A 25,261-nucleotide genomic window follows, 5' to 3' on the forward strand; every position below is an offset into this window, starting at 1 on the left:
AAAAATCGCCTATATAACCTAAACGCATTCTATCAACTGCTTACAGGTGGTATACTAGTGCTGGATCCAGGATCCAACACTGAACCCGAAAAAGTAACCATAACCCCACATAACCTGCTAAGTGAATTTCCGCCCATAGGATAACATTGGTAATTTGATTAGAAAAAGTTTCGAAGTGTCAACTTTTAAAATACCAAAATATTGCTTAAAAATCACAACAGTAGCAAACGTATTTACTCACTTGTTTCCAAGAACTGTCCCAGGACTGAATCTAGGATCCAGTCCTGGAGTTAGAAAAGTAATCCTGAAAGTAAACAATTGCATTTAACTTAAAATTCCCATTGAGCTCAATGTATTATTGTGTTTGAAATTGTTTTGCCTATTGCAACAAACTGTAACTATTGCATTCAAAAGTCAATTGCCTATTGCAAAGTATTTAACTAAAGCATCTCATTCTAAGAAAGTATATTTTGATACCTATTGTTGGTTCTAAAATAAAACAACCATATATTTTTATATACAAACCATTGACCTAGAGTTCATTTCTTGAATGTGTGAGACCATTTGCTGACTGAGTGTGTACAACAAATGCTTTACACTGTCCTCTGATACTGCCTTACTGATCGACCAAGCTACCACTTTAGAGAGTAAGGTTATATCTATCTTTAGCCTCTGCCAAACCTCTGGGGACCGTGGACTCTGTACACACTGTACCTATTTGGGAACAGTATATACAGAGCCACTTTACTACACCTTCGCATGCATAAACTCTATTTACAGTATCCTTCTGAGTGCTCATTTTCTGTAAACAGGCCTTTCAATCTTGTACGTATCTAGCCACATTTGCTGGGCATTCGAAGACAAAGTCAAATGTCAGTCTCTGTCTTCCGTGGGAGCTTGGGGTTTATCTTCCTTTCGCTGACTTCAAAGTGAGAGGATTTATGTGACAATAGTACTGGACACCGGGAGCAATTCTTAATTGTGGTGAAAACAAACATGTTAATACCATCAAAACACCAGGTGATGACATTTCCACACAAAGTTTGTGTGCTGTATTCTTTTATCAGTAAAATGTGATGGTAATTTCAATTAAAGGTGTGTTGTTCATAATGACAGTGCGCTACCACATCATGCAACAAAAGTTTGTCTCTATATAATTTTTGATTCATGTTAACAAGCACTTAATTTAACTTATGAGGAAACAAAGTGTATGCTTAACATATGAATTAGATGTCTACCTGATAATCATGAATATTCTGTCATGTATATCTTTGTCTCCATTTTTTTTTAAAAAAAAGTAAATAATAAATATCTTATATAAAGAAATGAAAATGTTTTTTGAGTAACTTTGCACTCTTGGGGGTTTGTGTAGTATACAAGAGATTAATTCTATAAGAATAAGACAGGTCAGATAAGAGGTTCCCTTTCTTTATTTGTCGTTTTCCCCTCCTCTTGGACCTAAAAGCACTTAGGGGTAACCTTTCGTCCATATATACTCGACTTTACCCCACCGCACTCTACACCACGCCACTGCACTCTACTCTGCACTACTTACACTGAGCCGCTCTACACTACGTCCCTGCACTATACTCGGCACCGTTCCACCCTACGCCACTTTAGTCTACAAATTTCTACTCTGAATCGCTCTATGCCAATGCACTCTACCCCACTGTACTCTGCGTCACTCCACTCTACACCACTGCACTCTACCCTGCCCCACTCCACTGTACTCTAATCTAACTCTACTCTATGCCACTGCACTCTAAGTCGCTTCACTCTTCTCTGGAACAAAATTCTCTGCACCACTGCCCTCTATGCCACTCTGCACCACTGCCCTCTACCCAATGTACTCTACCCAATGTACTCAAGACCAATGCACTCTATGCCACCTAGTCTGCACCACTACACTCTATACCACTATACTCTACAATAATTTACGCTACACTGCTCTACACCTCTGCGCTGGACATCACTGCACTTTACACCACTCTATTTTACTCTGCACCACTGTACTGTATGCCCTGCTCTCTAAAGCACTCTACTCTGCAACACTACTCTATGCACCTGTAGTCTACACCAATACACTCTACACAGCTGTATTCTAAGACACACTACTCTGCAAGACTCCACTCTCCACCCCTGAACTCTATATAACTGCACGCAACGCCATTCTACACCATTGCGCTCTATGTCACTGAACTCTACACCACTCCATTTTACTCTGCACCACAGTATACCACTGCACTTTAAGGCACTCTGCTCTGCAAGACTTCACTCTCAGCCACTGAACTCCACACTACTATGTACAACTGCACTCCATGCCACTGCACTCTACTCTGCAACCCTAATCTCTATGGCACTACACTTTACTCTGCACCGCTGCACTCCACTACCTTCTGCGTCACTGCTCTCTACACCTCTGCACTTTATCCTGCAGCACTATACTTTACCCTGCACCACTTCACTCTACTCTGAAACAATCTACTATACACCACTGCAGGTTACGCCACTCGACTCCACCCTGCGCCACTATAATCTATGTTGAGCCACTCCACACCACTCTACGCCACTTTTACAAAACCAATGCACTCTAAGCCACTGCCCTCTCTACCAATCAACTGTGCACCACCGTACTTTACGCCACTTCACTTTAGGCCACTCTACAACACTCCACTTTATGACGTTCTACTCCATTAAACTCTACTCCATGCCACTTCACAACACTACTCCACTCTATGCCACTCTACAACACTACTCCAAGCAACTCCCTCTATGCTACTTTACTCCACTCTATACTACCAGACACTTCTCCATTCTATCCCACTCCATGCCACTCCACTCTATGGCAATCCACGACAATCTACTCAGCTCTACATCTCTACAACACTCTACTCCACTCTACACAACACCCTCTGAGCCAACCCACAACACTATGCCACTCCACTCTACGCCCTTCCACGCTACGGCACTCTACTCCCTCCACGACACTCCACAACACTATGTCACTCCACAACATGACACTCCACTTCACTTCATGCTTCTCAACTCTACACCACTCAATGATTCTCTACGCCACTCCTTAACACCCCACTTCACACCACTAACTTTTGGCCACACTGAACAGCAGCCACGCCAGTGTGCAACATGGCTAAAACACATTGGCAACGCCAATAGCTTTGGCATAGGACAGACCTATTGGCTTCGCCAATGCTTGTTTCTTCATTGTGTGTGATTGAAGTTCTCTTCTCAGGTACAATTAACTTGACCTTGAAACACAACTGTCTCTGAAATAATCCCGAAGGAACCCTTGTTTTGCTCACATGTGTAACATTACCCAGGTTCCCAGAGATATTTGATTACCCATTTACCTCTCCTACGTCAATTTCTGCAGCAGCCCACGTCTAAACACTTGGGGTTAATTTTGACTAGTCCACAGAGAAGAAAAAAAGACTCTCATAGTTAGTTTGAGTTACTACATAAAAGAGTTCTGTTACATACTCTTTTTGTCCCAGCCCAAAGGGAAACAATGGTGAGAAATTGCTGGATCCTAAAACAATAGCTTTTTTACAGCCAAGTGGTACAAAAAAAGAATCACATTCAAAAGCTACATTTCCTTCAGAAGTCTGACGGAAACTGAGGTCAGTAACAGCCCCACAGAGGAGCACGTGCACTTGGAACTTTGGAGCTAAACCGAACGATAACAGCCTAACTTGAGAGCATGTGAAATCTGTTCTCTGAAGACTGTTCTGGCTTCTGTAGTAACATGTATGGGCCCAATACTTACCCACGAAGGGCTGTGTGGTCAAGCGCAATCAAAAAGACCAATATGTTTAGAACTGCAGCCTTTGTAAAGAGAAGTATTCTCAATTAGTATGAAACTTCTAAATGGCCCGGGCGAAAGAGGGGCCAATGCCGGTGGAAGTCACTCCATCATCTATCAAGCCGTGTAGACCATTCTCGGTTTAGAATACAAATTATGTTTACTGTCACATCTTCAGTGGAGGGGAAAAAACAAGCTTCTAGATGAGAATGATTGATTGGGTACAGAACCTCAACCTGCCACAGTGCAACTGCAATGAAAGGCATTTTCCCCTCACGTGTCAGTGAGGGATCAAGGATGGACCCACAGTGCCCGCAAGGGAATCAGAGACAGATCCTCCACCCGGCACAGGGCATTCAGGGTAAGACTCTTCAACTAACACAGCGTACTCAGACAGGACCCTTCTCGTCCGTACAATCAGGGTCAGACCAATCACCTGCCACAGTGTAATCAGGGACAGAGCTCCACCTGCCACAGTGTAATCAGGGGGCAGACCCCCCCACCTGCCACAGTGTAATCAGGGACAGAGCTCCACCTGCCACAGTGTAATCAGGGACAGACCCCCACCTGCCACAGTGTAATCAGGGACAGAGCTCCACCTGCCACAGTGTAATCAGGGACAGAGCTCCACCTGCCACAGTGTAATCAGGGGGCAGACCCCCACCTGCCACAGTGTAAACAGGGGGCAGACCCCCACCTGCCACAGTGTAAACAGGGGGCAGACCCCCACCTGCCACAGTGTAATCAGGGACAGAGCTCCACCTGCCACAGTGTAATCAGGGACAGAGCTCCACCTGCCACAGTGTAATCAGGGACAGAGCTCCACCTGCCACAGTGTAATCAGGGACAGAGCTCCACCTGCCACAGTGTAATCAGGGACAGAGCTCCAGCTGCCACAGTGTAATCAGGGACAGAGCTCCACCTGCCACAGTGTAATCAGGGACAGAGCCCCACCTGCCACAGTGTAAACAGGGACAGAGCTCCACCTGCCACAGTGTAATCAGGGGGCAGACCCCCACCTGCCACAGTGTAATCAGGGACAGAGCTCCACCTGTCACAGTGTAATCAGGGACAGAGCTCCAGCTGCCACAGTGTAATCAGGGACAGAGCTCCACCTGCCACAGTGTAATCAGGGACAGAGCTCCACCTGCCACAGTGTAATCAGGGACAGAGCTCCAGCTGCCACAGTGTAATCAGGGACAGAGCCCCACCTGCCACAGTGTAAACAGGGACAGAGCTCCACCTGCCACAGTGTAATCAGGGGGCAGACCCCCACCTGCCACAGTGTAATCAGGGACAGAGCTCCACCTGTCACAGTGTAATCAGGGACAGAGCTCCACCTGCCACAGTGTAATCAGGGACAGAGCTCCACCTGCCACCGTGTAATCAGGGACAGAGCTCCACCTGCCACATTGTAATCAGGGGGCAGACCCCCACCTGCCACAGTGTAATCAGGGACAGAGCTCCACCTGCCACAGTGTAATCAGGGGGCAGTCCCCCACCTGCCACAGTGTCATCAGGGACAGAGCTCCACCTGCCACAGTGTCATCAGGGACAGAGCACCACCTGCCACAGTGTAATCAGGGGGGCAGACTCCCACCTGCCACAGTGTAATCAGGGACAGAGCTCCACCTGCCACAGTGTAATCAGGGACAGAGCTCCACCTGCCACAGTGTAATCAGGGACAGAGCTCCACCTGCCACAGTGTAATCAGGGGGCAGACCCCCACCTGCCACAGTGTAATCAGGGACAGAGCTCCACCTGCCACAGTGTAATCAGGGACAGAGCTCCACCTGCCACGGTGTAATCAGGGAGCAGACCCCCACCTGCCACAGTGTAATCAGGGACAGAGCTCCACCTGCCACAGTGTAATCAGGGAGCAGACCCCCACCTGCCACAGTGTAATCAGGGGGACAGAGCTCCACCTGCCACTGCGTGATCAGGGAAAGAGTCGTCGCTTACCATAATGTAATCAGAGAGAGACCTCAGCTGGCCCAGAGTAATTAGGGGCAGGGACGTCGTCTGCCCTGATGTATTCAATGCGCTGCTCACTGCCTCCTAGAGAACACTCTGTGGAAAGTTTAAGATGGTTAGCTAATCTTTGCTACCTAATTTTGGGAAATGTTAAGTTAGTGATAGAACCTCACTGCCTTTTCAACTCAAGGCTTTTCAAAGATGTTTGTGGCTGTGTATTAACTTAGGGCGGTGTGTTTTTGGGAGACAAACTTAACTAAAGGTTTTCAGTGAATTTTGTTGCGTTTGTAACGATAGAATGATTATATAATAGAGCATGTATACGGTACATAAAACGAGGGCAAACGCTCATCTTTCTGATAAGCATCGCTTTTTGTACATGTGAATGTTTTTACTGAACTTCAGCCATGACACACAGCCTTCAACTACAGACTGTTTACTATGTGTGCATAGCACACCACTCCATGATAACTAGCAGCCTTGAGCAGGAGACACTACACATGCATGGTAAGCCACTGTTGAAACACGACAAACAGCGTTATACTGCAGACATTTTTTACTACCCGAAATTATACCCTGATACAACACAAGCAGCTACCAAAACAGAAGACTGCATGCTGCACCACTCTGACATTACCAGCAGCATTCTACTGCAGACCGGAAACACCGCCATGTGTTTAAAGACACAACCACCAGACTTCAGCTGCAAACAACGTATCTGCATAGTATACCAACCATACAAGATAACCATTGTCCTGCACTCTTTACCACATGTGCACAATACATCATTGTGATACCACGTCTGTGCACCATTTACTACAAGTTCATGGCACAGCTCGTACACAAAGCGGCCAGCTGTGTTTATTGCAGGCCGGGGTCACGGCGTGTGCACGGCACACCACCCAGTGGCGTAACGAAACTGGAGGGGGCCCACCTGCAAAGTGCATGAAGGGGGCCCCCTCTCACCACACTCAGGAGCTCTGCGGACAGGGTACTGGCCTGAAGCCCCCCCTCTCCCCCCCCCCCCCCCCCCCCGCACCGCGTGAGCTACGGGGGCCTTTGTTACGCCCCTGACGCCACCCAATTCAACGTAATTGGCAATCTGCGGCTGCGGACTCTTCACCACATATGTGCAGTACAACAGTTTAACAGACCACTGCCAGCAGCCTTCGGCTTAAGAGCATGTTTAGTGCACGCAAATGGCCCACTACTCAGATACAACACGGCTATAAGCTTTCAACTGCAGACTGCTTTACTACACATGCACGGTCAAGCACTCTACTACAAGTCAGGTCCCTGCTAGACGGCACACGTATGACTGCGTGTGCACGGTTCACCAGTCGCAGACTGCAACTTTTAGCAGCTGTACTACTCGTCTGGGATACAGCACTTAAAGATTACCCTGCTCAGATATACATCAAACACTGTTTGTGAAAACGAAAGTCTCATGTTGCATGAGTAACAGGTGTAGTGAATCTACCGAATGGTACTCATTTTACTAGTGAGAAGAAGGAAATGCGGATCCAGCCGCGACTCAGCTTGCATGAAGATTTCTGCAGCCAGTGCTGAACGGAAAGCAAAAGTTTACAACTGGGGACATGTGCACGCGGCTTCATAGGCAGATGGGGTGGCATGCGGGTCGAATCAGTGGTATCAGAGTCACGAGTCCTGGAACACTCGTGACCTTCACCGCCACTACTCGTTGATTCTTGTCCCACCTTGAATATATTATAGCATGGCCACAAATCACGCACCAGTAACGGACAAATAATATCCATGCTCCAGCTTTTAAAACTCTTCTGGCTTTTCTTTATCCACTGTGCTAACGGAAATGAATCAATAACGCACATCCGTTGCACCAAACCCTCCACTCGCCAGTCCTGCTGCTTGCCAATGCCCCAGATCCAGGAACCGAGTGTTACCTGCCATTGCGCTGGACCCTGGAACTGCCCCGGCCAATGTCCCAGACCCTAGAACTGCCACCTGTCAATGCCCCACACCCTGGGACTGCCCCTGCCAATGACCCAGACCCTAGAACTGCCACCTGTCAATGCCCCACACCCTGGAACTGCCCCCTACCAATGCCCCAGACCCAGGAACTGAGTGCCATCTGCCATTGCTCCAGACCCTGGAACTGCCCCTGCCAATGCCCCACACCCTGGAACTGCCACCTGACAATGCCACAGACCCTGGAACTGCCACCTGCCAATGCCCCAGACACAGGAACTGAGTGCCATCTGCCATTGCTCCAGACCCTGGAACTGCCCCTGCCAATGCCCCAGACCCTGGAACTGCCACCTGCCAATACCCCAGACCCTGGAACTGCCCCCTGCCAATACCCCAGACTCTGGAACTGCCACCTGCCAATGCCCCACTCCCTGGAACTGCCACCTGCCAATGCCCCAGACCCTGGAACTGCCCTCTGCCAATGCCCCAGACCCTGGAACTGCCCCCTGCCAATGCCCCAGACCCTGGAACTGCCCCCTGCCAATGCCCCAGACTCTGGAACTGCCCCCTGCCAATGCCCCAGACCCTGGAATTGCCCCCTGCCAATGTCCCAGATCCTGGAACTGCCAATGCCCCACACCCTGCATCCGCTGCTTGCAAGAGCCAGTTAGTAACACGCAAAATAATCAACTGGTGGTAGGAGTTAGAGAAACCGTAAGCTTGCAGCCATTGGTGAATTACAATCTAGGTTACATTTTACAGGTTAGGCAACATCTAGGTTACATGTAACCTGTTACAGGTTACATTCAAGGAGGGACAGTGAGGCATGGTTAACATTAGTGTGGTTCAAAAGCGCATAAGGCTAGGATTAATGCTACATGAGATTCTGCTCTGTGTGGCAAAGCTGGCTAATGAGCACAAAGCCAAAAAGTAACCTGTTCACTATCGTTTAATTCACCACAAAGCAGGCACGCCTCCTAGCTGCATGCCGGGGCATTCACCAAATACCGAATTACAAACTGGCCCTGCTACACTAGTTTCAGTCACAATGAATAGAACGGATTCATCCAACATGGAGTCAAACATCTTAACACTGGCTGTTCCTATTCTACTTTGGCACCACTTTACCCAAAGCAATAACTGAGCACAGAATCAAACCTCCAGCGTCCTACTACATTAGTTTGTTTATTATTATGTATATGGCACGTGAAACTCACCATAGAGTTGACCTCTCGCACTGCCTGGCCAAAGTGTGTGGCCTGAAAGCCGGTAGTGTAGAAGGACTGGAGCAAAGCATGATAGTCCACACCCTGGTTGAAGTCGTAACCCCGGACCTGCGGAGTGCTCTCGGGTAGTGGAGAGCTCCGCTTAAGGACGGCCTCCTGGGCAATAGATGGAGGCAAACCTTCAGCCATCATGTCTTTGGAGCCACCGGCTGAGGGGTAGACAGGTGTCAGCTCTGCAGCCGGTGTGTGCTGCGTGGCTGGCATGGGCTCTTCGGGATCCAGGTTAGCAGAGGGAGGTTCTTGCAACGCAGGGGCCTGTGAACAGAACAACAGCAGTTTTAAAACAAGCAAGGTATACGTTGCAGGCTCAGAAATGACCCAGGAGCACAACACGTCACATGTAACAATTCCAGGTCACAAAAAGAATAAACAGATGCAGCTAAAATAAATATTGAACAGATGCCCTGAATCTTTCTCATGATTATCAAGCTTCTTGGTAGGATAGATAGGCTTTCACTCATCTCTCCACATTCCCTGCCCCACTAACACAGTCACCATTTTTTTTGTTCTTTCTTTGGTGCCATTTTCAGAGACTCTCTTTCCTGTAACTTCTTTCAGCTCCACTTTTTTCTCGCCTCAGCATTTCAACTCGTATCAGGTTGACATCGTTATTAACCTCACTCATTCTAAAGTGCCGGTCTTCCACAGTCACTTTTCCTCTCCTGGCCTCCCTTCGAGAATAATCCCTTCCTCCTCTTGTTGTGTACCACATTTTTTTGTGTATACTTCCCCTCATTTTCCATTTTATCAGCATTTCCTTTTCCCCTTCACTTTTTGTTCTCTTTGCACACTCTCCTGCAGAAATAATTACCTTCGTCCTCCCATAGGTCTTTGCTTTTATCCCCTCATTCCCATCTTCTGTTCTTATTTAAGGATACAAATTTCACCTCATCCCCTCCCACTCCCTTCATATCCCTACCTTTACTTGCAAGCTCCTCTCGATGCCACTCCTTTCAGCTATGCTTCCCTACCACTTCCTCTCATCTCTCTCTTCCGCATCTTTCTCCCGAATGACCACCTCTCCCACTATAATTGACCCTCCCCTCCTTCAGCTCCATCAATGTTTAGCGTCCCCTTCTACTTTCCGCCTTGCTCTTTTCTCCCTCCCAATTATTGCCCAATCATTTCACCTCCTCGTTCCCTTTTAATCACTCCCCACATCACATCATCCGTTCTCATTTCAGACTCCTTTCCGCACCACCCAATTACCCACCCTCACCCGTCCTTCTCACGTTTCATCGGCTCAATTTCTGAGCACATTACACCCTCTGTACCCATATCTTCACTAAACTCTATCCATTCTAAGTCTTTTGGGCAACTTGCTGGTGTGACGAGCAGTGTGCGACCAACTTTTGCACAATTTATTACGGCTCCCTTGAGCCAACGGGCTGACGAGCCTTGGATCTGCACCTGCGCGCCATGAGAGGTACTTGACCTGTTTTTAATTACATTTTGGCAGTCCACACGGCACCCCTTTACACAGACCTGCTCACGAGAGGCAACTACCTCGAAACACGTGTCCAGGGATGGCTAACGCAACACATACTGTTCTTTTTACACATCGTGGCATAGGCGTACCCGCCGTCGCCACTACATTTACCACAGTCCTTTGGGGCAACTTGCTGGTGTGACGAGCAGTGTGCGACCAACTTTTGCACAATCCATTCTAAGTCTTACCGTTCCACATTCCCACCCCTGTATACCATCACCTCTCTTCATTCACCCTCTTCTCATCTAAAGCCTACCCTTCTAACTTTACTCACCTACCCCCTTCTTTCCCTCGTTCCTGTTTCTTCGCTACTTTTCTTGCGCTTTCTTACTCTCACCCTTTCTCTTCTGCCATCATCTCTGCTCGTCTTTCTCCCTCACTTACTATCCTTTCCTCACCTTTTCTACATGTCGCAACTATAGACGTTCACTCCCATCCTCATGTATTGCACTGCCTGCCTTCCTCTGCAACTGTTCTAAATCCCTGCGTGTCCACTAACCAGCTAGCCACTTTCTGTCTTACCTGTGGCCCATTTTCTCTCCTCAACAGCCCTCTTTCTGTCAACTATCACCCTAGCTCTTAACATAATTCTTATCACTCTCCCCTTCACTTTCCTCGGCCCCATTACTCCAAACAAACACCCTCTTCTCATCTCTATCCAGTTCTACCTTCTAAGGAGTACGGTAATGTGTATACTGTGAAGATGAAACCTGTCTGCTTAGGTGCAATTCTCTGATAACCGTTCAACAGTACCGCAGGTGGATCCATAAGAGTGGAATTCCTGAATAACTGTAAAATTAACATTCCAGCTCCCATTCCTTTTCTCTAGGACTCCCTTTAATAACTTCTCGCTATTTCACCCCCCTCGGATTTTCCCCTCCTCTTCTTCTTAAATTAATTTCCAAGTCTTCTCTTCCTCGCTTCAGTTCGATACCAAGGTTCATTTCAGCCCTCCCTTCACTTTATTTATGCATTTATATATAGCAAGGACATTACCCAAAAGGTGTTAAGAGCGCTTTACAATAAAAAGAGTTAATGTCCTGGAGCACACCCGTATTTTTAATCTTTTGCGGTTCATCTCTGTTTTTATCAGGTTCGGCGTGCAGCACTCAATGTGCTCCATTCCTTTTGCACATGGTATGAAAACGACAAAATAAGGTAGCGCGCGGTTTGCGGGTCACCAATGAGTTGCACAGCCTTAAACACTCTGGTATTGCAATTAATCCACCTTCACCATCATTTTTCCAAATTTTTATTCCTATCTTTCATCTTCGTTAATCCAATTTTTTCATCACGTCAAAGGTACAGAATCCAATTATCTTGTGCATTTTAATTGCTCTAGAATTGCCCAATCCTGCATTAGAGGAGTTGTGCTGTATTCGTCTGTACAGGGTAGCTATGTGTGTACCATATACTTTAAAATCATAATCAAAGAGACATCATCAGTGCTCAGCGTCTTGAGAAGACCCACAAATACACCTCATGGCACGGCTTCCACTTTCACAAAGCAATGAACACAAACAAACAGTTCCGCCAGGCTAGCCTATTCCATCACAATGACAAACAGCCAAGCACAGAAACAAAAAGGTGCATTCACAGTGTGTGGAAATGGAAATAGAACTGTGAACATATTGTTCTTTTTAAGAATCCTGAAGGGACAAGAATTAATAAGTACCACAACTAGTAATAATAATCCAAATGCTTCATAACAATGAGGTGGGAGTGTTTTGCTGCAGCTGGTGACTATTATGGAGAAGTCACAAAAATCATGGCTACAAAAATGGCAGGAAGCCAACGCCATTGACTGTTGACTCCTGCGTATCAACAATCTAGGAACATTACATGCAGGTTACCGTATACTCCACTGCTACACACACACACGCTACGGCCTAAAGTATAAAATGTGCGTGAGCACATGTGAGGATTACGACACTATACATGTGCTGGCACATACAAAGACTCACAATGTATTTAATACCTATCAATTTCTCAAAACAAAAGTACATACTAATTATTACTTTTTCATATACATCCGATCTATGCATGAAAAAGTAAAGACGGAAGTAAGTAAGTAAACAAACATTTTTATTGGGACCATTGTCCATAAAACACTCTCATACAGTAAAACATTTGTACAATAGGAATGACTTAAAAACCACCTAACCCAACCATGAACCACCCATTGTACTGTAACCCACCCTTTGTACTCTTCTATATTTTAAAAACAGAGGTCTTAAAAACGTAATCCTGCCAGAAAAAAAAACACAATCCACAAGTAAATGTAACAAAGTACATTTTACATTCAAAAGACAGAAGCAAAAACCCCATTATCCTGAATCATGGCGCGTTGGGTGGTGCATGAATAAATAGGGTTGCAACCCACTCTCACTCTTAAAATAAAACAAACAAGCATTGGCATAGCCAATAGGTCTCGCTTTTGGGACCTTATAAGTAGTGTTTAGTTATGCAACTGTTGCATGGCTAAACACTTATAAGGCCCCAAAGGCGAGACCTATTGGCTATGCCAATGCTTGTTTTAATTGCTAGATTTCAAGTCCCTTTCTCCTCAGCAAGGAGAGCTGTCTGCCCCCAATCAAACGCTCTTGCCTAAAAGCGGTTTAAAGAAAGGCTGGAACATGTTCTGGGCAGGCCGGGTTGGGGGTGTGAATGTGCGCTATATCGAATCTGCATTCTGATCTAAATGCGAGAGGATAGGAGCGGAATATGTGAGGCGATTAGTTGTTATAGAGATAATGTACCATAGCGGCCAGAGCTGCCAATTCCTAGGAAACAATAACCCCTTACAAAGTTAGAAAGTTACACCTTAGAAATACAAGTGCCTAGCATCCTCCCAACCCAGTTCGCGTATTCCTGCCTGTTTCCCCTGTGCTCACCCCCGGCACGCACCGTCTCGGATCCCTCGCTTCCACCAGGTTGGGACCTCACTGGGCTCCTCCCCATGCCCCTCCCCTCAGCCGGGTTGCCACTGGGAGCCGCCATCTTGCGCTACGCCGCTACAGACCCTGCCCGGGCATCGACAGAGAAGAAAGACAAACTAAACGCGACATAGAGGGAAGACAAGCTCTGTGCGGCATAGAGAGAGAGGAAAGACTAGATAAGGCCCTAGCCGCAAGGAAAGACGACCTAAGCTGCCTGTATCGTTAGCGACGGAATTCGTGGACTTAAAAACCTCTCACGGGGTATGGTAACTAAAGACAAAAGGGATCCTTAAAACAAATGAATGCAGAAAATACACGGCGTAAAAAAGTAGTGTTGCCATCTAAACCTGGAATTATCTCTGTGGTCTCCTGTACCATGAACAGCTTACCAACGAGGGTTGTTACTCGGCCGGTTTTTTATCGGTTCTGCAGTTTTTTTGGGGGGTTCCAGGTCGATACAAAAAAGCAAATTCATCTTAACCTGTATATGTAACTGCAAATAAGAATAACAAAGTCTTTTAAACGTGTTCTAGAGCTTAGTCAACGACCTCTGATATTTTAAAGCAAAGGTTGAAAATTCATGTTACAAATGAATACATTCGATTTTGTTTAAAGTCCTATTTAGTAAGTCCGGGTCTTTGCAGACTCTTAAAACAAGTGGACGGTATTTTTCTCTTGGAAAGGTGGCAACCCTACTGGTTCCACCTGTCCGTTTTTATACCAGCATGACCAGTATTTTATTGTCCCGTCCAGTACAAGCAATAGGAAAAGCACCAACAGCAGGTATTTGTTGTCCTTATCAGTACATACTCTAGAAAGTAAGTATAAGAAGATACCACTTTAAAATGTGTTCTACAGGTACCTTAATGATCCCTTACTATTAAATAATGCAAAGACAGAAAGGCCATCACAAAAATGAATTCCGACTATTATCCGTAAATTTCTCTTCAAGTATAACGCCCAGGCTTTTACAGAATGTTAAAATGAAATAAGAGTATTTTCACTGGGAAAGGTGGCAACCGTACCTCATTTCCATCATTGCAGACACTGTTTACAGTGACAGGCAACTGTGTATCACCCAATGCATTTGTTGGCGCACATTATCTGAGCTTTCAAGTTAGGGGAAGTCATATGAGTGAGAACTAATAAGCACATTTGATTCCTTCTAGAGCCAGTTCTAGCAGTTTTGGGGCCCTGGGCAGAAAAGGGAATGTGTGAGTCCCTTCTAATTTGCATACAATTTGGCATCACAAAAAGTTACAGGGCACGGCGTGCCCCTACTTCTTCAATTCTAAGGATTCCGTACCCCTACTTTTTTATTTTAGAAAATGCGTCCCAGGACGCAAGAAATCACCATCGCCTATAAATAAAGCTCGGCGTTCCTCGCGTTCATTCCAGCATGGGCGGCAGAGAAGTAACAGGACTCTGTCTTTTCCTTCTTGCCCAGAGAAGAAAAATACAGTGTCCACTTCTGCTCTGCCGCTTCAGCTGCACCCCCCACTCTTTCCTTCTTCCCTCTCCTTCTGTCTAACAGTTCTTCTCTTACTGAAAACCGTGACTTCAAGATGAGGTTCTCACTCTGTTTCCGCTCCTTTCTTTTATTTGCTCCCCTGTGAAAAGGATCCAAAAAAGAAAAACATTTTTGCTGGAAATGTCGTATTTTAATTCCAAAGTGCAGCATCTGGATTAAAAGGTTAAAAATATGAAAAATAACGAAATAAAGTAGGACAGAGTGGTAGCAAACTGACCAGATTGATTTTATTCACACACAAACACATCAGCACCGCTTTTACACTGTTTGCCAGTGAAGCGCTATTTTTGTTTTCTTGTCTTTGTTTTCTCTGGGATTGCAACTAGTGCACCAATCCTGGAGGTACTGCAAAGTGTGGATTGGAAAACAAAATGTGTACTGCGGCTCTGCGGCCAGGGATGTGGTCTTTTTACCATACTGCTTACGTTTTGTAAGGATATAAGCAATGGACATTGAAATGAGTCTATTCAGGGCCCTGTAGTCAGGTCCTTAACTTTTCAGGCAAAAGCACTCACAGATTTCTGAATGGTGAGTGTAAAAGCGTTAAGGTAACCATGTTGTTCCAGCTTACATTTCACATGGTTTGCTAAATTTTGCATTCCCTATGAGTGTTTGCTTTTTCCAGGATGTTGTTACTTTTTTTTGTAGTCCGCATATTGCTCTTGTCTAGTGCGTCATTTAAATTAAGCCGCATCCAGGGGTTTATAGCCGGCAGCAATTGGGTTGTAGTTGAAGGCAGTGTGAGTTTTTCTCAGTGGGGCAGTATGGTGTTCAGTGGGGGAGAGGATGTGGCACTATGGCCAGAGCTGCTGAATTTGGAACGGGGGAACCAGGTTCAGCCTTAATAACCAGTCCACCAGACGACTCTACTGAGAGAGCACAATCCCATGCTAGACCTTAGAAGGCTGCGCAAGACCTTAGAAGCCCTGGTATCTTAGCACCAGCAGTTGGACCCTAGCAGTGGCAAGTGTGGGTTAACCTTCAAGGTTTGTCCACCACAATCCATACTGAAGTTCACCTCCAGTCTTGCGGGCAGGCCTATGAAGCAGCACAGCCTAGAACAACAGTGACTCTGTTACTGTGGTCACAGGACCCTTGAGAAGGGCCAGCTCAAGGGCAGTGCAACCGGTGTGACCGCACCGGGTGCTGACTTTGGGTGGAGGCATTATGTTTGCAAGTAGATTAAGGTTTTAAAAGTACTTGCTGCCTCCTTCCTGGCCTCCAGAAATTTTCAGCAACAATAAAAATGTCATGATGACTCTGGTGTTTAATGTTCTTCCTAGAGAGAGATCATTTTGTCTAGTGGAAGTTTTGATTCATGGTAAGGTAGCTCAGAGGGTTAATGAGCCTGCTGCAAAGAACATGTACCATGCAAATCACAAAGTGCACATAATGTAAATAGGTCAGTGGGCTACTGCTTTTGTCAGACAGATCCTTTTGTTACTTGCAGTTTATAAGTTAAAATCCTAACGTAGAACAGTGAGCTATTAACTTTCATCTAAGAGCTGCATACAAACAGCAAGGTATAAATTAGAGCGTTATGTTTTTCCCCCCAGTCTTTGATTATCCTAATGTTGAAAAAAGTGTTCTTTTGGTCAGAAATCAATTCTGATTATTAAAGAGAACCTCCAACCATGGTATTACGTTTTAAATTCTGAGTTTATGTTTCTCCAGACCAATCACTATTAAACTATACGGCCTACTAGTATGGTTGACTTGTGACTCCTACACCTTGTAGTCCTTAGTCTTATGTAACATTTTCTATACAGTGATTTACACACATATTGATTGTCTCTAAGTAATGCGTGTGATGTAAAGTGCTCTGACACCCTACACTGGTATGAGTGGTGCTGTAAATCAAATTAAATGCATCTGAGAGAGAGTGTGGTTATGGAGACTTGAGGGGCACTGTTAAAGGGTGGTAGTGAGGGAATCCATGGCAGAGGTGGTCATTGGGGGGCAATAACAAACATTAATGCACAGGGCACCACCAGTGCTAAGGCCGACCCTGCCCTTGAGGCCAGTCTGCCTCAACCATAAGTACCTCCATTGACCTTGTTTCAACAGTAGTGGCTGCAACTCACCAGGGATTGGCAATGCAGAATTTGCACGCACACCAAACTAAGTTCGCAAACTTCACAGTCTCTCTGCTTCATTCACAAGCACTTGTAACATGTGCTGCTTGCTGTGGGGCCACTGGAATTACATATGCAGCAAAGGAGGACAACATTATGCCGCAGTGTTGACTAAATTATGCATTAAAAAAAAGGCTGCAGCATAATGCAGTATATTTTCTGATATTTTATAATTTTGACATTTGACATGTGTACACATGCTAACAGTCTTTGGAAAGATTTTGCCTCATTAGTACCAGTGTAACATACAAATGCAACAGTGAGAAAGGTGATCAGTCCTTTGCAATAAGCCATCTTCTCCGCAGCAAAACAAGTCACATTTTTTATTAACTTTTGATACGTTTGAGCTATAAACCGTTTATTAGTTGAAATGGTCAGATCATGCAGCAGATCTTCCATTAGGAGGCAAATATGGCAGAGCCATAATTATATAGAAAACATTTAGCAAACTAGGATATTTTGCCATTCATGTTTGAACTGCTGTTGTGGAAAAGGCAGAAGTGCTGATGACAAACTCCATGTCTCGGCTACAAATGGCTTGTGCTTCAACATTTCATCGTATTTGGGACATTCTGTGATTAGAAGCATATCCCACTTTGTGAATGTGTTTTAATGTCAATAACTCATTGTAACCTTAAATAATCATGTATCCATTGGTTGATTTAACTGGGCAGTGAAATGCTAAACAAATACTAACAAGCATTTACAATGCAATGGTCTCGGCAATATTATAGGTAGAGCTATTGGTATTGCTCATTATTTTTTTTATCATTATTGTATCCCTAAATAAATGGCATTGTCATTTCTATTGGCATTAGCTTTTTTTTTTTTGCATATGTGATACCTATTGCATTAGCAGAGAGAGAGTGAGGTAGTGAGATAGAGAGAGTGAGGTATTGAAATAGAGAGTGAGGTAGTGAGAGAGAGTGAGATATTGAGAGAGAGTGAGGTAGATAGAGAGAGTGAGGTAGATAGAGAGTGAGGTAGATAGAGAGCGAGGTAGTGAGATAGAGAGAGTGAGGTAGTGAGGGAGAGGGATGTTGTGAGGTAGTGATATATAAGCATAGAGTGATGTTGTGATGTAGTGAGATAGAGAGAGAGGTAGAGAGGTAGTGAAAGAGAGAGTGAAAGTGAGTTAGTGAGATAGAAAGAGTGAGGTAGTGAGACAGAGTGATTGAGGTAGTGAGTGAGAGAGAGAGAAGTTGTGAGGTTGTGAGCTAGAGAGTGAGGTAGTGATGTTTTGAGAGAGAGAAGTTGTGAGATAGTGAGGTAGTGAGATAGAGTGGAGTAGTGAGGTAGAGAGAGTTATGTAGTGAGAGAGAGTGAGGTAGTGAAACAGTGATGTAGTGAGGGAGAGGGATGTTGTGAGGTAGTGAGATGCAAGCAGAGTGGTGTTGTGATGTAGTGAGATAGAGAGAGGTAGTGAAAGAGACAGTGAAAGTGAGTTATTGAGATAGAAAGAGTGAGGTAGAGAGATAGAGAGTGAGCGATGTAGTGAGTTAGAGAGAGTAGAAGTTGTGATATAGAGAGTGAGGAAGTAAGAGAGTGAGGTAGTGATCTTTTTAGAGAGAGAAGTAGTGAGATAGTGATATAGAGGGGAGTAGTGATGTATAGAGAGTTATGTAGTGAGAGAGAGTGAGGTAGATAGAGAGTGAGGTAGTGAAAGAGTGAGTTAGTGAGTGAGAGTTATTTTTTGACGTAGTGAGATAGAAACAGTGAGTGATGTGAGATAGAGAAAGATTGAGGTAGTGAAAGAGAGAGCGAGGTAGTGAGGGATGTTGTGAGGTATTAAGATAGAAACAGAGAGTGATGTAGTGAAGTAGTGAGATAGAGTGAGGTAGTGAAAGAGTGAGTGTAAGTGACTTAGTGTATTTGAGAGAGAGAGAGTGAGGTAGTGAGATAGAGAGAGTGAATTAGTGAGTTAGAAAGAGAGAGTGAAGTTGTGAGGTAGTGACAGAGTGATGTAGTGAAGTTTTGAGAGAGTGTGTTGTGATATAGTGAGGTAGTGAGAGTGAGATAGAAATAGATAGTGATGTAGTGATAGAGAGTGAGGTAGTGAGATAGTAGGACTCAAAGGGGCATATTTACAAGCCCCTTCTGCCACTTTTGCGTCACTTTTAACATGGAAAAAGTGACGCACAAGTGTCGCAAGGGGCTTGTAAATCTGCCCCATAAAGTCTGAACTACCCATGATCACGGACCAGGCAGCGCAAGGAGAGGTTTGATGTGGATAATGACATGGTGATGTATGTAGGTCACACAACACAGCTGAAGTATCAATTAAATATGAGGTCAGACACTACCGGCAAAGGGCGAAGCCTGGCCCTGCTAATACACACAGGTGGGACATAATTGCAAGCAGACGTCATCTGACAGCGAGGAAACATCTAGAAAGGAATGCCACCGGGAAGAAACCATTATGAAGATAAGTAGTTATCATGAGTTTTATTTTTAGGTTAGTTCTTAGAAACCGAAAACGAATACTGGGGGTTATTCAGAAAATTCAGCATGGCTCCGCCACTTCTGGAACTACGCTGAGTATCACTGATTAATATATAGACCATACGAGGCATTAGCCAGGGGGGCGGGCCATCCAGCGGCAGAACCATAGAGACTGGGTGGCGCGCCGGAAGATTGGCAGGAGAGAAACCCAATCCCGGTCTTACGAAACCTGGCTGCAGAGGGTACCAACAGCTGCACTGTGGAAGCTCCAATACTGTACTTGAACACTCGCCAAGGTTTTCAGAGCCAGCGAGGAGTAACGGCAGCGACAAGCCTGGGCATCACTACTTGCTTGGTAGAAATATTTGGAAGGACTCATACGGGGTTGTCCAAATCGTGACATTTTGCGCCAGGAAGTGAGGTTTTGGCTTCCTTCTTTCAAACACAATGAAAGATTACAATAAGTGGTGTTGTTATCCCTCTATCCACACAGTAGGTATGTGCCCAGAGTTTGGCAATCAGTGCGAAGCTGAAGTCAATGCACTCGCGTTCTATTAAGAAGGGTTAAATGGGTGCCTACTCGCCTACCTGGCGCCGAACCCAGGGCGTTGCGTACTGGCGCGAAGAGTGCCAAGTGATGCCTGGTGGTTCAGATCGCAGTTTTGCCCAAGGGATCGGAGTAGGAGTCACATGACAGAGGGTTATTGTAGTTTTAGGGTTTATTGCATATCAACTAAGTAACATAAAAGAAAATGGTTTTGTTTACTTAGAGGTTTGACTTGCATTGGCAGTTTACATTCTGGAAACCGTGATAAAGTCAGAACATTCAAGGCACGCTTTTTTTGCTTTAATTCGTGTTTTGGACTATACAATAGTGGCGTTTAAGGAAAATAGGGTTATGATTAATATTTCTGTAAACAAAAGTCAAGCTGAGTCTTCTTGGATAAAATTTCACGAGTAATTCTCCTTTACAAAAGTTGCGTAAATATTGCAATATATGTTTTGCCATTATTTTTTGGGAAACACAGTAACCACGTCATAGCCTTCTGGTGGAGTCATACGCTCCCTGGCGTGCTTCTCACAATAAATTTTATCTTCCACAAAGAAGTGTCCTTTCTGCTTGAGGCTGACCTCGCAGTCACTGCATACGTAGCACTCTGGATGGCGCTGCTTGTCCCTTATCTTTACAAAGACACCCACAATACCAGATCCACATTTATCACAAACCGGCAACTTCTGCGTATTTCCAATGGAAGAAGCAACTTTTGTAGTTGGAGGCCGAATACTTCGAAACCCCGACGGTTTATCGGGGTCTCCTTTCTCACAAGTAGTCTCTTCATCTTTTTCTTCCGATTCCAAGATTTCCTGTAATACCCTGAAAGAAGCAGATTGACGGGGTGGCTCGTCGGTCTCCTGGTTCTCTTGTAGCATCTTGTACACCTCAGACTCTTTGTTGATCACTCGAGTACTGGCAGGCGGCTCCTGTTCAGAGGCTTTGCTTGGCTCCTGCGCAACGGCTGCCGTCTTGGACTCCATGGCACTGTTGAAGGTCTGGATGTTCTCGGAGGAGTAAAGTCCTGCCGGATTGTTGTACTGTGCAGTTATCACTTTGGGGGATGAGCTGGAAGCAGTGGCAGCAGTGAACGGCATAGCGCTTCGGTTATGTGCACTTCCTATTTGTTTTAAATCCTGTTGTTGAGCTGATAGATTCATCTTGTATGGATGCGCTTTTCCATCTTCTGTCACAAGTGGATTCCAAATTTTCGATTCAGCCCTGTTAACAGTGAGGGTTATCTCGTCTATGCAACCTTTAATTTTGTTCTGTGCTTCTAAATGGGTCATATGTTCCGTATGTTCTCAGTCAATGGCGACAACCACATCTCCAATACAAACATTAGATAACGCTGCTTTACTTCCAGGAGTCACCCTGGAGATGGTGAGAGGCTGGTTAAAGTCCTTCCCACCGACGAGCCTGAAGCCCCAGGGTCCGGGGCCCTCGATAACGATACGGATCATGCCGGACATGCTGCCGGTGTGCGCGTCCGGGAGGTAGGGCGCTAGGGGCTGGTTCTACGCAATCTCCCCGCAGCTGCAGAAGGGAATGCCAGGGTGAGCTTAAACAATCACGGAGTCCTGCGCACTCCTCCCCTGCCGCTAGGAGGGAGGGAGGAAGGAACACCCACAGCCCGTTGCCAGCAGCCACACGGCTAAACCGGGAGAGCCCGGGGCGAAATAGGGAGCACTATTCAATGCTGCACCTTGTACGAGATGCATAGGGGGGGGGGGGAGGGGGTCTTTGGTGCCCAAAAGAAACTACACTCACCGCAAACAAAAGGCACGGCGTGAAAACCCGGTGTGCAGGGCAGCGAGGAGGACGCAGCGCTGGGGCGACACACGAGTAGTAGATGGAAATGTGAAACGTGGTTACTAATTAAGATACAGGGCCTAACTAGGCGGGCAGCGCGAGAGAGTAACAGCTAGAAGAACCTCACGGCCAGACGATCGATAAAAAATGGCGGATGGGAGAGCTTCCAAACTTTTTCGGATTCGGAGGCGTGTTCCTGCTGTTCGAAAAAGGGCGTGGCTAAAAAGTGGAAAGAACAGCACGGAACACGCCCCCGAATCTGAAAAAGACGGAGCCTATTTGGAGGGACGGCTCTCTCCTCCAATGGCTGGCCTCCGTTTAGGAAGCCAGCCAATGGAGGAGAAGCAAAAAGAGAGGCGGGCTAAATAGCCACTCTAGAAAACATTAAATCTCCGACTTCCGGTTCTGCCTTCGGCAGACCGGTAGTCCTCGGCCTAAAAATTGGGATGTTTGCGCATTCTGGCCACACCTCTGGCTCCGCCCACTGATCCAATCCTTGGGTTATTCCCGCCCTCTGATTCTCCGCCCACAGTTCCCCTACTTTTTTCCCCCCACTTCGACCACTGCACGGGACCATGGCGGAAAGATCCTGTGGAGAGGGACCAGTGGTGCATCAATGGTAACATAGGTCCATTGCAGTCAAGGTTAGTTTTAAATAATTTTTATTAGTTTTATTAAATAGACTTTAGTGCAATAGTGACAGGCATATAAAACAGATCATAAATGATGTGCACTACATATACAATCATTTGCTTTAAAAAGGAGATGTGCACATACAATTATAATAAATAGATTAAAAGATAGATTTAAAAGGAGAAATACCCAGATAACTTTAATTAATAGATCAAAAGTGATAATCAATATATCTCATATGACCTTCATATACAAGATTTCAAACATATTTCGCCTACTGTAAATTTCATGCATATCTTAGGTTCACTAAAACTAAGGCAATACAACTCTAACATCAGTCCCTCTCCTACAGTTACCCTTAATCAAGGAGAGCTGTCATAAATAAAGTGGCAAAATATTCCACACGAACAAGTATATCATAGTAGTACACATTATCGCCTAATATATCCAAATTAAGCTAGATTTTCCTTCTTTCACCTGCAAGGACTCAGGGAGCTATTCAACAAATCTGTATATGCTTCCGGGGCCAACAAACTATCCACCAGGTATTCCCATGCTTTAACCCGTTACATTTTTCCTCTCCCTCTTTATCTCATGAAACAACACAGCACACTCCAAACCTGCTCATTTAACCATTTCCATAAGCCATCTAGTACTTTGAGGACCATGGGCCGATTGGCAGTGCATAGCCAATTCTCATTTTGCCACAATCAAACCTAAGTCAGAAAATCTAGTAGTAGTTTTCTTATTTTTTTGGGCAAGGGTATCCCCCTAGGAGGCAGACCAAGGGTGTACAAGGGATATCCCGTAAGGTTATTCCATTAATATAATCTAGTTTTTCCTTCCAGAACGCTGCTAGTTAAAGGCAGGTCCATACCATGTATAACATTTCTGCCCCCTACTCCCCACATCTAGGGCATTTTGCAGCAGCAGTCACATAGAAGCTGTTAATCCTGCCAGGTGTTAGATAAACTCTATGCAGAATATAGAAATTTATTAATTTGAACCTAGCACTTCTAGAGACAGCTGGTACACATGCTGCAATCCTATCCAACATCTTTAATTTGGACCTCTAAGTCTCTCTCTGATTTTATTTTTAATGCGGCAAGCGGATAAAGAATATTTGCACAAAATAGATATGTGTCCAGTCCTACACACCCTTTTGTTGTACAGAGCTGGTGACACACCTGATGCATGGCACGTTAAGCATGTCAATTTCTCAAATAATCACTTATTGTTGCAACCAATAACTTGTGTACTAAAAATTGTCCTCTAGGCATATCTAATTCTTCAGTCAGATCTTCAAACCTAAGCAATACTCTATCCCGATATAAATCCCCAACACTGTTAACCCTAAAGGTAGTCCACCTTTCAATCCCTGCTAACACTCCTACCTGGGCCACTATTTTCATCCATTTTAATGGTACATCAGGTGAATAGGGACCTGGACATGCGTTCGCTGCCAGCAATATCACAAGCACTGCTGCATCACAAGGAGCTGCTGAGAAATAGCAGGCATTCTCTGCTGAGGAAGTAAGTCCTGCAAATCAGGCAGTGAGCCAATAGCACCCTCCTCAGGGTTCATTTGACAGTAAACACACTTGTTAAACAAATGTAGTGGAGTCTCCAGATAATAAGATTCAAAATCAGGAGCAGCCAATCCTCCCTCTGTAACAAGGTACTGTAGTTTTGTTAGTGTTACTCTATGTCTACCTGTTCACGAGAACAATTCCAGAAGTAGCGATTTCAATTCCCTAAACAATTGCAAGGCACCACCAATGGCAACCTGGTAAAGAAATAGAGCAATCTTGGTAGCGCCACCATCTTAGTTACCGCTGTTCTGCCATCCACAGGTAAGCTTGTCCAAAAATGAATACTAGTTCTAAGGGCTTTAACAGCTGCTCCAATATTCCCATCTAATAAATCTTTCTGGCTATAATATATTTTAACACCTAAATATTTAATTCAGGCAGGGCTCCAATTGAGCCCATGTAAATTCAGGGGCAGTGCAGCATCTCAGCAGAGTAGAAACAAGTGAGATTTTTGCCAACAATTATGTAGCCCAGATACTATATCAAAGCGGTTTAATAAGTCAATGCAACCAGGCAGATCCATCCCAACATCTCAGAGAAATAGAAGCATATCATCAGCATTTAATGCTGCAAAATGGGTTTGTCCACAGACCTCCATCCAATGATAAAAATTCCCGGTGTGGTGTGGGCACAACTGGCAAGAGGTTCCATTCCAATAGCAAATAATAATGGGGCATTGGACACCCCTGTCTAGTCCCGCGTCACACAACATAGGGTTCAGATACCACTCTGCAAGTACGCACCCACACTTTAGAACCTGTATGGAGAAGGTTGATCCATCAAATAAATCTTACATTCAAACCCCTTATGAGGCATTACAGAATATAAGAACTTCCAGCTTAAACTTTTAAAGCCCTTCTTAATGTCTATTTCCATGACAGCTGCCCTCTCCTTATCCACAAAATCATCAACAGGCCATATGCGGTAAGAGTCTGCTCACCAGAATACGATTTAGAATTTTATAATCTAGATTGAGCATAGACAATGGCCTATATGATCTAATATCCATTGAAGGGCTACCAGATTGCAAAAGAGGAATGACCAGCGCCTCACATGTAGACACCGAAAGGTGCCCTGTCTTTCAAGATCTAGAATACATTTCTACCAA

The 25,261-nt window shown here is 45.2% G+C and overlaps 1 protein-coding gene and 1 pseudogene across 5 annotated transcripts in view; both read right to left on the reverse strand.

Annotated features, from left to right (window-relative positions):
* The window catches only part of DHPS (deoxyhypusine synthase), a 166,088-nt gene that overhangs the window by 85,814 nt on the left and 55,013 nt on the right, over positions 1-25,261 (reverse strand). For 2 of the 5 annotated variants that reach the window (XM_085654452.1, XM_085654454.1), the window contains exon 2: positions 8,959-9,282. In XM_085654452.1, coding sequence (XP_085510578.1) covers positions 8,959-9,231 — 273 coding nt within the window. In that variant the 5' untranslated portion in view covers positions 9,232-9,282. Of the gene's footprint in view, positions 1-8,958; positions 9,283-13,339; positions 13,386-13,410; positions 13,547-25,261 lie in introns of those variants that run through there. The other 3 variants (XM_085654450.1, XM_085654453.1, XM_085654451.1) reach the window with 3 other exon arrangements.
* On the reverse strand, positions 20,360-21,681 carry LOC146856344 (PDZ and LIM domain protein 1 pseudogene; annotated as a pseudogene).

The sequence above is a fragment of the Triturus cristatus genome, chromosome 4_1 (genome assembly GCF_964204655.1).
Source record: "Triturus cristatus chromosome 4_1, aTriCri1.1, whole genome shotgun sequence".
In the NCBI taxonomy this organism is placed as follows: domain Eukaryota; kingdom Metazoa; phylum Chordata; class Amphibia; order Caudata; family Salamandridae; genus Triturus; species Triturus cristatus.